General features: G+C 37.5%; 1 protein-coding gene across 5 annotated transcripts in view; it reads left to right on the top strand.

The window, feature by feature from the left end:
* Positions 1-14,318, top strand: part of LOC103799688 (pumilio homolog 2) — a 61,290-nt gene that overhangs the window by 31,279 nt on the left and 15,693 nt on the right. For all 5 annotated transcript variants that reach the window (XM_009072030.1, XM_009072028.1, XM_009072029.1 and 2 more), the window contains 4 exons: positions 259-398; positions 2,101-2,239; positions 8,623-8,766; positions 9,818-10,099. In XM_009072030.1, coding sequence (XP_009070278.1) covers positions 259-398; positions 2,101-2,239; positions 8,623-8,766; positions 9,818-10,099 — 705 coding nt within the window. The remainder of the gene's footprint in view (positions 1-258; positions 399-2,100; positions 2,240-8,622; positions 8,767-9,817; positions 10,100-14,318) is intronic.

Genomic DNA, 14,318 nt, shown 5'->3' with positions numbered 1-14,318 from the left:
CAAGCACTGAATGATTTAAGTTTTTTCTTTGTTATCTGAGTCTCACAAGGGTATTTATTTTTTCATAGAGAAGATACGGTTTGGTGTCAGTTTTTTAAATTAACCTGTTTGTAGTCATGTCATTTTAGCTAATGTGGGAATTTATTCTTTTTAAAACTGATTCCTCTTTTGATATTAGAAGATGGATCAATAAGGGAGGCTGCAAACAGTATTTTACCTAGCTGCGATAGGTGGAATAATGATGCCTTCTGGTTTTAGGTCCTGCTGTGGTTCCACCTCAATATTATGGTGTTCCATGGGGGGTGTATCCAGCCAATTTATTTCAGCAGCAAGCTGCAGCAGCAAATACTACAGCAAATCAGCAAGCAGCTTCCCAGGCACAACAGGGACAGCAGCCGGTACGTTCCTCATCAAAAGCAGATGTGCTTTTAAAGCCTCATTGTGACGTTTGCAGTATAGAAGGATCAGCTTCTAGAAAATTTTACATAACTCAGGTGATATGCTGTAACAAGTAATAAATGAATATTCAAAATTTTCTTACATTACTGATTTTCATTGTCTTACAGCATATGGAATAGTCAGGTTGTTTTACAGTCCCAATTCTTAAAATAAGGAGTATTTTAAAATGTTCCTGTAATTCAGCTTGTTGTCCTGTTACATGTATGTCTAAGTAACGCTTCCTGTATAGGTATTCAAAAACTAATGTAATATTAGAAACCAATCTAGAAAACTAACTTAAGGTGTTGAAAAGAGATGTTCTGGTAATTTTAGGAGGGTATTGTTTCTTTTAAGCTTGGAAAAAAAATTGATCTTTTTTTGGTAAATTAGCTGGGAAATTGAATGTTGCATATTTTTCTGTCTCTTTAAAAAGTAGGAAAATAAAATTTTCAGTTTTATTTCTTCATGGGGAGAAATTTGCCCTGCATATTTTCCTGTGACAAAATTGCAACATCACCATGTGGTGTGCGTTATTTTTGTCTTGGCAAATCAAGAGTAAGCAATTGGTGTAAGAAATTGTTGAAATTTCTGTTTCTTTAAGTAAGTTTTTTAAAATGCTAATTATCGATTGATACTTTGGATGAGTTTTAAAAATTATTATATGATCTTATTATATGGCCTTTTGTCACAGAGGAAACCCCCAAAGTTTATAATAACCTTATGCTTGAATGAATATTTAAATTTTTTTTTTTTTACCAGCAGTATGGTCAGTTTCAGTGCCACTCTTCTAGGTTTAATATAAGAAGTGACTCTGAGATACCACGAAATTCCAGAGTGTTTTCATCACTGATTTTATATTCAGGTGGATCTTTCCTCCTACTGATTATTTTTAGCAGTGTACTGCATCGATAACTGAATGTTTATCATCTCTCCAGTGGCTTTTTGTTTTCTCTGTAAAATTAATATCCAATTTATGCAAATCACCTATAAGATACATTGTGGGGATATGCTGTGAATTATATTTCACCCTCATTTTGGACCTGAAAAAGAAGATTTTAACCAAGAGGAACAGAGCAGTTGCAAGGATTTAGATTACTTTTCAGTCAGATTCCCGGAGATGTGCTGTCAGGACATAATAAAATATGCCTGTGTTGCATGGCTGAGGAGTGTTATCTGAGTTCTTAAACTTAGTTGGGTGCATTATTTACAGCACTGTTGGCGGTGGAGTGTTAATTATTTAGACAAGTTACTGCAAGCACTGAAATACTCAGACTTACATCATTCCATTGCCTGGAAACAATGTAAATAAATGTGTTTATCAGAGAAGGACAGGTGTTCAGTTAATAAATAATGTAGATCATAAATGTATTGCTCTTATAGATTTTCTTCCTTACTTTATACTCATTGCCATTGATGGAACATACATGAGTTCTGCTGTCCAGAGCAGGGCAGATACAGTCCCATTTGTCAGCAAAATAGCGTATACCTTTCATTCTTTGTGTATATATATCCTTGAAACCAACAAGGTGGAGTATTCCCAAAATGAAATTCAGAGCTAAGAGGCATCAAATCCACAAAACAACTGTTGTAGACCTTTTTTAGCATGTAATAGAATCTCTTCCTTACCTTTTAAGGAAGGGGTGTTGTATTGGCCTTTTCCAGGTTCTGCGTGCTGGAGCAACTCAGCGCCCACTTACTCCCAATCAGGGGCAGCAGGGGCAGCAGGCAGAGTCACTTGCAGCAGCTGCAGCAGCAAATCCAGCTTTGGCTTTTGGTCAGGGTCTTGCTACAGGCATGCCAGGTATGTATGTTATCTGTGGATTAAGAGACTCACTGAAAGTTACAATATTGGTGTTATTAGGTAACAGATCAACGACGTTCTGTTATGTTTATGATAAGCTGCTTAGAATTGAGTTTTATAGTTGTTCAGTTGGTTTAAAATACTGGCATGGTATTCTTGGAACACAAGAAATTCCTTTAGCATTTTTTATTCAAAGCATTTTCTGTGTATTTGTTGTTACACATGTATGCACAAGAAGTATCCTAGATTTTTGCAGGATAGTTTCATATATAATGAAGCAGCTACATCTTGTCTTAAAAGGTCATGCGTTCTCTGGTTCCTCTGCAACAGGAAGTGTTAATTTGTCTTTCTAGAATAACTTTGTGACATAATTTCTGAAATTCAGAATCCCAAATTAGGAAGTCTAAAAGAAAATTACTGCTTAATCATCACAGAAGATCGTAACATGGTTGAAGCAGAAGCATTCCTGAGCTTGGAGCCTCAGATCCTTTTAGCACACATGGCTTCTGACTCGTCAGGGAATGGTTCATGTGTCATAAATGTACAATGTTTAGCTTGAAGTTCAGCATGACTTCTAAGTGTTTGGTACAGTTACCTGAGCAAGAACAGTTTCAGTATCCATGGCCATTCTTCAGTATGAAAGTTAAGATTTTTACGAAGTTCAGTTAGATGATGTTGATACACGTTCCTTTGGCCTGTGCAGGTTCTCTCCTTGGTCAGCACCACTGTGAAGTGCCTCACAGCCTGAAGAAGTCAGAGCTGTTTGCTGCATACTCTGGAGGCTGCACTGTGCATTTTGCCATGCATGATGAAATTTTAGACCTCTAGCTGCAGGACTGGCTGGCTCTTGTGTTTTTCTTGTCTGTTTTGTTTTATAACTGCTGTTTCTAGTTCTTCTCCTGCAGTAGTTTCTTCAGCTTTTAGAATCATTTTTTTTTTCTCCTAAAATGAGGAATCAGCAAAGTGCTGTCCCAGCACCTATCAGGTGGTATCTGCAGCTCACCAAAGCAGTGGATAAGGCCTGCAAACAGTGAGGAGGATCAGAGATGCTGTAAGCATCTTTGCAAAAGCCTCAAAGGCTTAGCTATACCTTTTTTGGAGAAGGGTGTGATGTGTGTTTGTTTATAGTTACTTACTAGTTCTTACTTTGGACGTAGAGCACCTGTCTCAGTGTAAATGTTGTTCTTAAATTCCACAAAAAGGCCGCTCTGCAGACAGATGGTTTTGAAAGTAATTCTGAGTGGTCACATACAGAAACTCGGTAGAGTTAGAGCCTGTTCTGTGAGGAAGGTACTCAAAGACTTTTTTCTCTTCCACAAGCCCCAAGAAGTTTTCTGTGAGGGCAGGAATCTTTTTACTCAGTTTCCATTGCAGATTGCTTCTTTGTCCATCTGTTGCTGCATGCCAGTATGGCCAGGGAAGAGCATTATTCTTGTGAATATATTTCAGACTGTTTTGTAATAGGAATTGTGTGCAACTGCCTTTCAGCCTTACTGACTACCCCTCTTGGAGGGAATGGAGCTCATAATATAAACAAAGACATTGATTTTTTTCAGTCATCATAAGATGGTTTCGTAGTGAGTCATAGGGAGTGCATGTGATTGCTCTTTTTAGGTGAAGGAGACAGATACAGGGTGATGGAATGAATACAAGCCATTTTAGATGGGAATCCTGATACTGGTTTAGATGTCTATTTGAATGAGTTCTTAGGCTTCTTTTATAGCTAGCGAAGAGAAATAGGAACTTTTAGCCGTGATTTCTTTGCCTCTATTTTAGTTACCTGATCTAGCATGAAGTGAGCTTTGCTCCAGAGATGCCTTTTTTATTCCCTTACTATAAAATTGAGTCAAGATGACTAAATAGCATCTATGTATCAAAATGTGACTAAGCACATCCCAGGTAGCAATCACTGAGCAACATGTGTAATGTGATAAACAGCAGGAAAATGTGAGGAATTCTTATTTCAGTGGACTGAGATGTTTTACAAGAAAGTGAAGGTTCAAACTGAGTTTCAAGCTTTTGAATATTCTTTCCAGAGAGAGCATTTGTAGTTTGGCTTCATTGTGAGCTCTAGTAACTGAGAGTACATTGTTCAGCTTGTCTGTGCTACTGTCCTTAAATTGTTTCAGCTGCTTTCTCTTTGCCACAGCCTTTGTGTTGGATGAAATTAGCATCGCAACTACTCTCAAATTTTATAAATCAAGTATTTCTGTATTTATTGTTTATGGAGGTGTATTCATGTAGCACTTACAGCACACATCTCATCCTACATGCAAAGAGAAGCTGTCTGAAATCCAGATTACTTTCCACATAATGTTGTTGTTAATTGTCTTTTCAGAAAGTCATAGAATCACAGAATTGTTTGGGTTGGAGGGGACATTAGAGGTTGTCTCATTCCAATCCCCTGCCATGGGAAGGGATACCTTCCACTAGACCAGTTTGCTCAGGACCCCATCCAAACTGGTCTTGAACACCAGAGGGGGAGTCCAGATGCGGAGTCCACGGCCCCTTTGGGCAACCTGTTCCAGTGCCTCACCACCCTCACAGTAAAGAATTTGTTCCTAATATCCAATCTAAACCTGCCCTTCTTCAGATGAAATACATTCTGCTTTTTCTATCACTACATGCCAATGTAAGAAGTCCTTCTCTAGCCTTCCTGTAGGCCCCTTTGGGTACTGGAAGACTGCTGTAAAGCAAAACTGCAGGTTCTTTTTTACAACATTGAAATGTGAAATGGATTTGGCATTGAAGCTGTGCAAATAAATTTTAAATTCTTCCAGTCCTAATTTAGCAAGTTTTTCAGTAACAAGGATTCTTAAAACTAGAGGGTTTCTGATTGAATATGTGTGCAAGACATAGTCAGAGGGTATTCCTAGTTTCACAGTATGATCAGTGTACATTCTTTTTCCAAATAAAACCAGTCCTCCTCTCAGACAGCTTCTGGACTCGGCTTGATTGTCCAAATTCAGGAATCTGCTGTGACCTCACTTATCTGAGGAGCCATTGTGCTTAGTGGAGCTGTCCCCTGTGCAGTTGCTGTACAGAGGCTGCAGAGTTGCTCAGCTTACCCTGAAATAGATATCTAACAGCAAGTCAGCCAAGTCCCTCCAGAGCCTCCATTGACTGCACTCACTAGGTCGAATACTTCTTAGGTTTATGTAATTCAGGCAGTGAAACTGTAATGTTGCATCTGGCAGGCAGGTGGGCATGTAAAATGAGTTGTCTGAAAAAACATGCATAGAATGTGAAAATCAACAATTTCTTTTTTTTTTGTTTGTTTGCTTTGTATTACCTAGAGGAGTTTGAAGTGTGACATTGCAGTAGGTCATACCTTCTGTGCCTCCAGGTAGTATGAAGGAGAAGTCAAATTTCATTATGGGACTTAGACAGGGAATTACAGTGTGGGCAAATTTGCAATGGTTACAGAAAGTATAAATTGTTTAGTGGTAGGACAGTAAGTTCTGAACTCGATTTGTGAGAGAGCAGTGCAGAGCTAAGACTGCACAGCTTCGTCAGAACAAGCAAAGGTTATAGTGGTTCTGGTTTTGGTGACTTGGGAGACTGAAGTGGAGACTGACACTTTTAAGGAAAGATGTTGGGTTAAGAGCTGATAAATTTTCAAATCTGTATACAGAGGCAAATAATTGGATCTTGGGAGTGTTAATAAGGGAGTAGCTGTAAGTAATCTACATGGGGAGAGAGGTTATGTTCCTGAGGCAGGAGGGAGAATGAGAGAGGGTGTCAGGATGGCATTGCTTAAAATGGGCAGGTAATTGAGTTGGTTGTAAGAAGTGTTAACCTAAATTAAACAGCAGTAAGAAAAGTGTTAACTTAAATTGTGTAGAGAGAAGTGACAAACTTTGACGTATATTTGTATGTCCTTATCAGTGAGGGAAGTTGCATAGAGGGGAGGAAGTAGGAGATCTGTGCAGAGCTTTGTGGTGTTACATACAAAAATGAGAAGAGAGTGTGAAGTACCCAGTGAAAGACACTGAAGAAATTGCTGGATGGATAAGAGCAACACTTAAGTACTGGCTGCACAAGCCAAAAGAACAGATTTCCTCTCATTCTCTTGTTCTTTAAGAACATTTAAGATTTGTGTTTTTCAGACTGTGGTTTTGGAGACATTTAGAAATCTTTTCTGCAAAACACCATATTCATAAGCAAGATTGTTTACTTTGATATTCCTTGATGATATGGGAACAGTAAGTGTAGATAGAGCAATTGAACTCTAAAGGGTGTGATTAGGAACTGATTAGGAGATAAGGAGTATATTTTAGTTTTCTGGTTGCACTGGAAGACCACAGTTAGCTTGAATGTGAAGGCACTGAAGTGAGCTTCAGTTATTGTTAATTTGCAGAGGAAATTGCACAGCCACGGTGCAAGGGATGATGATGTAATGGAGAGGTAATAAAAAGTGAAACAGGAAGAGAGAGGGAATTAGAGAGGAGATCTGCCGAGTCACCATTTTATCTTTGGTAAGAGACAAGGCAGTGGAAGTTTTTAGCTTTGTGCTCATCTTTCTGGGATAAAGCACAAAGTTTGTGGAATAGTGTAGGGGAAGGAAAAGTAGAAGATTTAAGTTTTGTTGTGAGTGCTGTTCTTCAGCTGTTTAATCTGAGCTGAGACAGTCTCTCTGAAATTGTATTTTTTATATCAAAGCAAATAATTTTATACCTTTTATCCTACAGATGCACTTAGCAAGGTTTTAGCAATTTCACAAAGAGTCCTAGATTTAAATAGAAAGCTGAGGCCTCCTATTTTGGGTCAAAATGTATTCATTTCAGAGATTGGGAGCACAGATGCACCCATCAGCTCTCATGCATAGCTTGACCCTTCTGTGATACGCAGTATCTTGATGCTATTTACCCTGCTTCTTATTACTAATTAAAAATGACCTGTCTTGGGAGGATCACAGATTAAGATACTGGTAGGGAAGTATCAAGAGGGATTTGGTATCTTGTAATGTAAAGAGCACGGGCAAGTTGCTTCCATTTCTTAATTTAACAGTAATATGATACAAATATTATAGAAAATATTAATATATTAAACTGCATTAGTATTAATCCCAGTAAGTTTAATTTATGCAAAACTGTGTACATTTTCTCCCCTATCCCCCAAGTATTTTGCATTGGACAATAGGCTTGTTTACATTGTGGGCCTGAAGTAATATAAAATGCTCTAGATGAGTTTCAGATGAGCACAAAGGTGTAAAGAGAGGATCAGTCCTTTCTTATACAGCTGTAGCATTATCCATGGGTTTGTGCATTTGCAGAGGGTAAGTGGATAGAGTAAATGCTGGTAAGTGTTAGTCAATTCTGAGTTCTGAAAAAGGGGTTTTATATGATACAGCAGTAACAGCAGGATCAACATGGTGTTATCAATTGAACGTGCTGTGAGTAAAAATAGAGATTATATAGGTACTGGGAATTAAACATTGCTAACGGGTGCTGGCACATGTAGTATGAAGAGCTTTCCTACAGTGTCACTGATCTCTACAGATCTACAGTAAAACAAACAGCAGTCACTTACCTTTCCCTGCCTTGGGAATGTAGCAACCTTTCTTAGTGGTGAAGGTGGTAGAGCAGCACACCACATTTCTGTAGGTGGAAGAGCCGGTGGCACCTATAGCTCATCTTCCTTTTTAGGGATTCTTACTCCAATTCATCTACTTTACTATAAAGTGTCAGGAGCTTTAAAATTAATTCTCTTGCTCTTGTCCAAGGGTTTTTTGTTGTGCTTTTTTTGTCTCTTTTGCTCTCTTTCATTCAAATATTCCCAATTCCAACTTTTTAACTGTCAACTGAATGAAATTATACTTGGATTGCAGTCTTTTTTTATTCCTGTGAAACTGACTGGTCCAAGGTATTTCTGCACATACAACATTCCTTTCCTGATGTGTTTTAGCAGATGGACATTTCAGTGTGGCTAGGTAATGTATGGAATTGCCAAACATGGACTTAGTTCAGCCCATTAATTATACAGGTTTCAATAGCTTTTCCGTGTACAAAGGAGTATAAGAGGAATGTAGAGTTTTAAATTGCTGAAAGAAGTTGATTTGGTAATGATCCAAATATGGCCAGTTGTATTGTGTCTGTACCTTCTCACTGTGCTGTTAGATACTTTGCTAACCTTGACAATAAATTCAGCTTTAGACTACTAAATTTACTTGTCATTCTAGTAGTAAAAGATTACATGGAACATTTCTAAGTCCAGTTTTGTCACAGCGTTTTACTGTGTTCACTGTTTTTTCTTTTGATGTCCAGTTGATGTTCAAAGGCAGTGTGGGAGAAAGGCTGGTTTCCCCCCTTGTAGTTTGGTTAGAATATTTCAAGGCCATGAGACTATCTGTACTGCTAATCCTTGTCTTCTGTGTTGTGTAGGCTATCAAGTACTAGCTCCCACTGCCTATTACGATCAGACTGGTGCCTTAGTAGTAGGCCCTGGAGCAAGAACTGGCCTTGGTGCACCAGTCAGGTTGGTGGCCTCAACTCCTGTTCTAATCAGTTCTGCAGCAGCACAAGCAGGTAAGTATTTGATCCTGCATGGAGGTTTCTTTCACTTCTGTACTGAATCTTAACAGTAATGTTGATTAGTATTTGTTATTATTGATGTTTATATGCATCTGTGAAGGTTTCTAGTTGTGAAGGATATATCATACCTCCTTTGTCTTTTTCTGTTGCCTCTTGTTCTCTGACAGAGACTGCTGTTTCTCAGAGATGTGGTTTTCCATTTTTAGTTCAAATTTACAGTCCTCTCCCGATACATATGCAGGCATGTTTTTGCATGATAGGATGTTTTTTGTCAGATGCAAACATTTTCTCCTTCCTCTCCCCATGCATATAACATGCACTTGTCATCAGTCCCCTAAATGGTGTCCTCTAGGAAGCATCATTTCATTGCTTCGGCCTGGCAGAAGATGGACTGCTCTGGAACCTTGCTATGCTTTTCTTCTGGAAGTATTTTCTCCTGAAAAGTCTGGCAAGGAAGAAAACTATGTATAGAATGGACAGCAGAAGAGGAGAATTAGTTATATCAAGTCTCTAGTTTTCTTTTTTTATCAGTTGTAAGATTTAGTATTACTTTACTGAACCATTTATTGCATTTGTTAAATTAAAATCCAAAGTACTAACTGAAAAATCCAAAATACTAATTAACTTAATCTGTTCAGAAAATTAGATTTTAATTTAATCTATAAATTTCTCTATGCAGAACTTGCGTCTGACAGTAGTAGCTGAAGATGTCTTTGAATGACTCTTAGCTGCCACTCTGCTATTGCAACTTTGGATATAAAAAGTTCAGTAAACAGTAATGTCTTATATGTTTACACTGAAAATTCCCTCAATTACATTAACAGTTCTACAGCCTTGATTAGCCTACACCATATGCTGTCTTCATTTTTTTTTTTCCCTTGGGTAATTAAGACTGTATTGCTATAAAGTCTCTTTTAGTCTTTTAATATGTGAATTTCTGCTTGTTTAAGAGGGCTTCAAGAAAATACAATTTAGCTCTGAATAGTCCGTTTTCAGTCAGAAATGTTTGAGAGAGTAATTATGATTGAACACGTGTGTTTTACAGCTGCAGCTGCTTCAGCTGGAGGATCAGCAAACAATCTCACGGGAGCCACGAACGGTCTATTTCGGCCACTTGGTGCCCAGCCACAACAACAGCAACAGCAAACAAATAGTAGCCTACAATCCAATTCATTTTATGGCAGTAACTCTTTGACCAATAACTCCCAGAGCAGTTCCCTTTTTTCACATGGTCCTGGCCAACCAGGAAGCACATCTCTTGGCTTTGGAAGTAGCAGCTCTTTAGGAGCAGCTATCGGCTCTGCACTTGGTGGATTTGGCTCATCAGGTAGGTTGTTAATATAGTGAGGACATTCTGTGAGACTTTTGTGTTAAGCAAAAAAAGTATATCTGTATCAGGCATCATATATACACATAACATTTCTAAAAAGAATGCAAAAATAGGTTATTCAAGTTTAAAACAAATTATAGGGGAATATAGGGGAATAAGAGTTTCAAATTCACTTGGGCTCTGTTTACAAGATGCATTTTTGAACAATATCCTGTAGTCATAAATATCTCCAAAATACTGATCACTGCACTCTGCCCAGGAAGTTTGTTACTGATTTTTAGTCAGCTGCTTTTATTTTCAAGGAAGTCTTTATTCTGTGCTTAAAATAACAATTAATGGTATTTGAGATACGCATTCTTTTGTTGTAATTTCCATGTCAGGAAAATTCCTAGTTTTTTTCAAAAAAAGTAAATAGCATATGAATTTCAAAATTTGATCTAATATTGAAGTGTTTGTTTCCTTAACATTTGTATAGAATTAATAAAAAAAAGTTTAATACCCAAGAATACTCCTTGTTAGCTCTAGTAGGTCTCATCTTAGATGCAGTTAAACCTAAATAGTTCTGTGCAAGTTTGAGGCCTTAAATTATTTCAGCAGATGCTCCTAAATATTCTCAACCCGTTTGTATTGGATAAAAAAGTATAATAATTGTTTCTGTCATGTTTCTGCCTTACAGCAGAAATTTTGTATTTACACAGTCTTTAACCATGCAAGGTGGGTTTTCTTATTCACTTTCAGTGCTAGTAAGGCAAGCTAAATATATTTTGAAAGAATGCTTCCTTTGGTTATTAATCTATAAGTTTAAAGCACTGAATTCTTTACTATTACAATTTTAATTAAATCGGTGGAGCATATTTTTTATCCTACTTATCTTGCAGATGGTTAGAAATTGGGGAAAATTAATGTACTCTAACAGTATTCTTTTCAAAATTAAATGCCCTAAGGAATATAATTATTAAAAAAATGTTAAGTCTTGAAAGAAATGTTAAAAGTGAAGATTATTACAAGATAAATTAATATATGGGGAAAAAAACCCCCAATCCAGAAGAAAAAAACCAGGTTCTTCAGTGTTCCAACATGATACTTGTCATTTGATAACTAAGTGGAAGTAACTGGTGACATCACGTATACTGCATACCAACACAGAGATTTTCTCAGTGTTGTTTTTCATAAAATATATTTACTTTAACAAAACTAATGCTAGGAATTCCAGAATCAAGTTTTCTCAGTGATCCTCTGTAATATTTGACTTTAAAGACTGAAGTAGGAGTCTTAAAACATTTCATCTTTAATTAAAAAAAAAATTATATACAAAATGTAGAGGCTGCTCAGTCCTGTAGGGTTTCTTAATTTTCTATAATGCCACAGCAGGTAAATCTTATTTACAAAGTAATTGTGCTATCCAAGTGCTGTATTCTGTAATATAGCTTGTCCTGAGCTGCTTGTAGGATTTCAGTGAATCCTTAGCTGCTGAGTTTCACTCTAGGTACAGTTTCATTTCATTGGTAGGTAGTGCTGATAATTATAGCTGAATATTTGATGCAGTGCACCCATTTTAAGTCTCTAGATAGAGTAGATTTAAGTCATAAAAGTTTTTATCCAGCATTATCAGAATGACCTCCATAGAACACAAATTTGAGCTGTGTATCTGCTTAAGAAAAATCAGCATAGTTCTTTCTGGCACAGGAGATTAAGCTTTTTTCTTGTAGCAAAGGTCAGTTCCAGAGCTTTGTCCAAAGCCTTCAGCCTAGAGAGCACATGCTGAAATCTTGCAGCAGTATCCTAAGTGATGCACAGGGAGGCAGGAACCCTGTGCTTTTGCAGTTTGAGAAGTGCTGATGAAAGGTGCTATCTAAACCTGAAATATTTTTAGTAGTATTACTAGAATAAAAGTATATTGCAAGTGCCCTTCTGCCAAGTATAAACTGTACTCGCCCTAATAGCCACTTAAAAAATGCTTCCTGATTGATTATTTTTTTTAAGAGTCCCTGAGCTGATGTATGTATGAATGGAATTGCACAGATGAGCACTTACACAAGTGGTATTAATGCATGTTGAGGCAAATTGAAAACAAGTTTTTTATCTGCCAAAGTTTCAGCTTCTTTGTAGCTCTCCTCAGTGTGTTGAAAAGGTTGAATTTCAGTTAAAATATTGCCATGAAGACTGACAGATGGCAGTACACATCTTGCCCTTATATTTTCAGGTTTTGCAGGGGGAAAAAATAGTTCTGCAAAGAAATTCAAAGGTGAGCATGTTCTAGCTTGAATGACTGAACAAAGTAAAAACTGGAAGTGGCAAACATACCAAATAAGTGGCTGTATGTACTTACAGTCTCTGTTATTTTATAATAAAGTTATTCATACTCCACATTAAAGGTTTAGGTACATGATAAGTTACTGCAGCTTAACAGGTACCTAAGAATTAGATCAACAATGGCAGCTTTCCAGATGCCTACTCCTGGCTCATAACAACTGTATATTGCATTAGCTTAGACAGTGGCCAAGAGGAGTGAGCTGATGTGAATTGCCTTCTGGTTTTTGTGGGCTTTGCTGGTGTGTGTGTGTGAAAATGATGCTCAGATGGTTCACGGTAACTTGTCAAGCTGCAGTAATTTAGCTGAGTAAGAAACCCTGAAAGGTGGAAAAATAACAATCCATCATGTAGCATTGTATTAACATTTACATGGTTCACTGGCTGAGCCAGAACCTGTAGAGCTAGTCTCAAAGCTTGAGATTTCTTTCAACTGTTGCATTAATTTGCTCTTCTGGTTTCTTATTCTCAGTCTCCTTGCCTAGTTAGTCCAGTATCTTTTCCTTGTGGCTTCTCCTCTAGTATGTCTTCCTTTCCAATTTCCAGGCAACATTTTATCTCCTGCTTCCCTTCCCCCTCCCAAATATGTTCCTGTTTCTACTCGTACTGTGTGATGTTCCCATCATCAGCTTATTATTCCAGTCTTTTTGCCCCACAGTCACATATGCCTTCTACAGCCTGACTTTTCTTCAGATCTGCTTTCTTTCATCCTCAGTCTCACTGGTTTTGAAAGTGTTTGCCAGTTTTTCTTGCAGTCTCCTTGTTGGCTCCTTTGTCTGACCTTTCTCTTCTCCTCCTGGTTTCCTTTTTTCTCTTTTTCCCCTCCCTAGTCTATATCTTTTGTTTGGCTTTTGTCTCCTCTGCACTTGAAATAGAAAACTTCTTTCCACATTGCCTGATGGGCCTTCCCAACACAAGATGGAATCTTGAACAGCAGTTTCAGAGTCCATTTGTGGCATGGCACACAAGCCTAGAAGTTCAACTGCAGGGAAAACCTTTATCAGCCATCTCAGACTTGCTGTGTATGGTCAGGAGTTTAAGTTTTCAGCTAAGAGTCTGTAGCAGATCTGTGCTGAACTTGAATGAACTGTGATTTTGCAAAGTTTTTTAGTTCAGTCAAAGAGAGTGTGAAAATAAAGGTCTCCTGTTGCTGACATATTGGTCTGACTATGGGAAAGTATCAACTTCTCAAACAGGGAGCTGGGTTATTTTGTTAAGGATAAGGCACCTTTTTCTGCCAATATTTCTGAAATGGCAGTGTTTGGACAGAAGTTCTTTGAAAAATTTTGTCCGAGCAAGTACCTGCCATGAAAAATATTAGCCAAGTTGCTGATGTTATGAGAAAACAAATTAGTGTCTTAAAATGGGAAGTATCAGGTGACCTTTATATTGGGCTATGCTGCCAGCTTTAGTAGGAAGGTACTAGGCAAGGGTAAAGATTATGGAAGTATAAACTCTTGACTTTTTTAAGTTGAAGTAGATATAAAATTTCCAAATTTAGCTTAAGAAACACATTTGTTATTAAAATATCCATGATCTTGGTTTTGTTCGTGAGTATAATAATGTTCCAGTATTTAAAATAGGCACTCTAGTTTAATATTTCTCTAGTATGCAGCTGATACTAGAATTTAACATTTCTAAAAGCTTTTTATTCTCCTAATTTATCCTAGACTGTTCATCGCCCTGCTGAATGATGCTGTGCAGGATAATCAGTCCTTCACTAATACACTGTTATCCAAAGCTTCTAGTCTAATTTGACTTTCAGAACTACTGATGGCAGTAAAGTCACACTTAGTTTCTCACCTTAATTTTTTTCTGTCTGTGCTCTGCTTCTCATCTTCTTCTTAGCCTGTTCCCTCTTCATAAAATCTTCTTAAAACATTTTGAGAACCATAATTCTCATGGG

This window comes from Acanthisitta chloris, unplaced genomic scaffold (assembly GCF_000695815.1).
Source record: "Acanthisitta chloris isolate BGI_N310 unplaced genomic scaffold, ASM69581v1 scaffold1053, whole genome shotgun sequence".
NCBI classification, from domain to species: domain Eukaryota; kingdom Metazoa; phylum Chordata; class Aves; order Passeriformes; family Acanthisittidae; genus Acanthisitta; species Acanthisitta chloris.
Note: the sequence above shows the minus strand (reverse complement) of the source record. Positions and strands in the feature narration are given on the sequence as shown.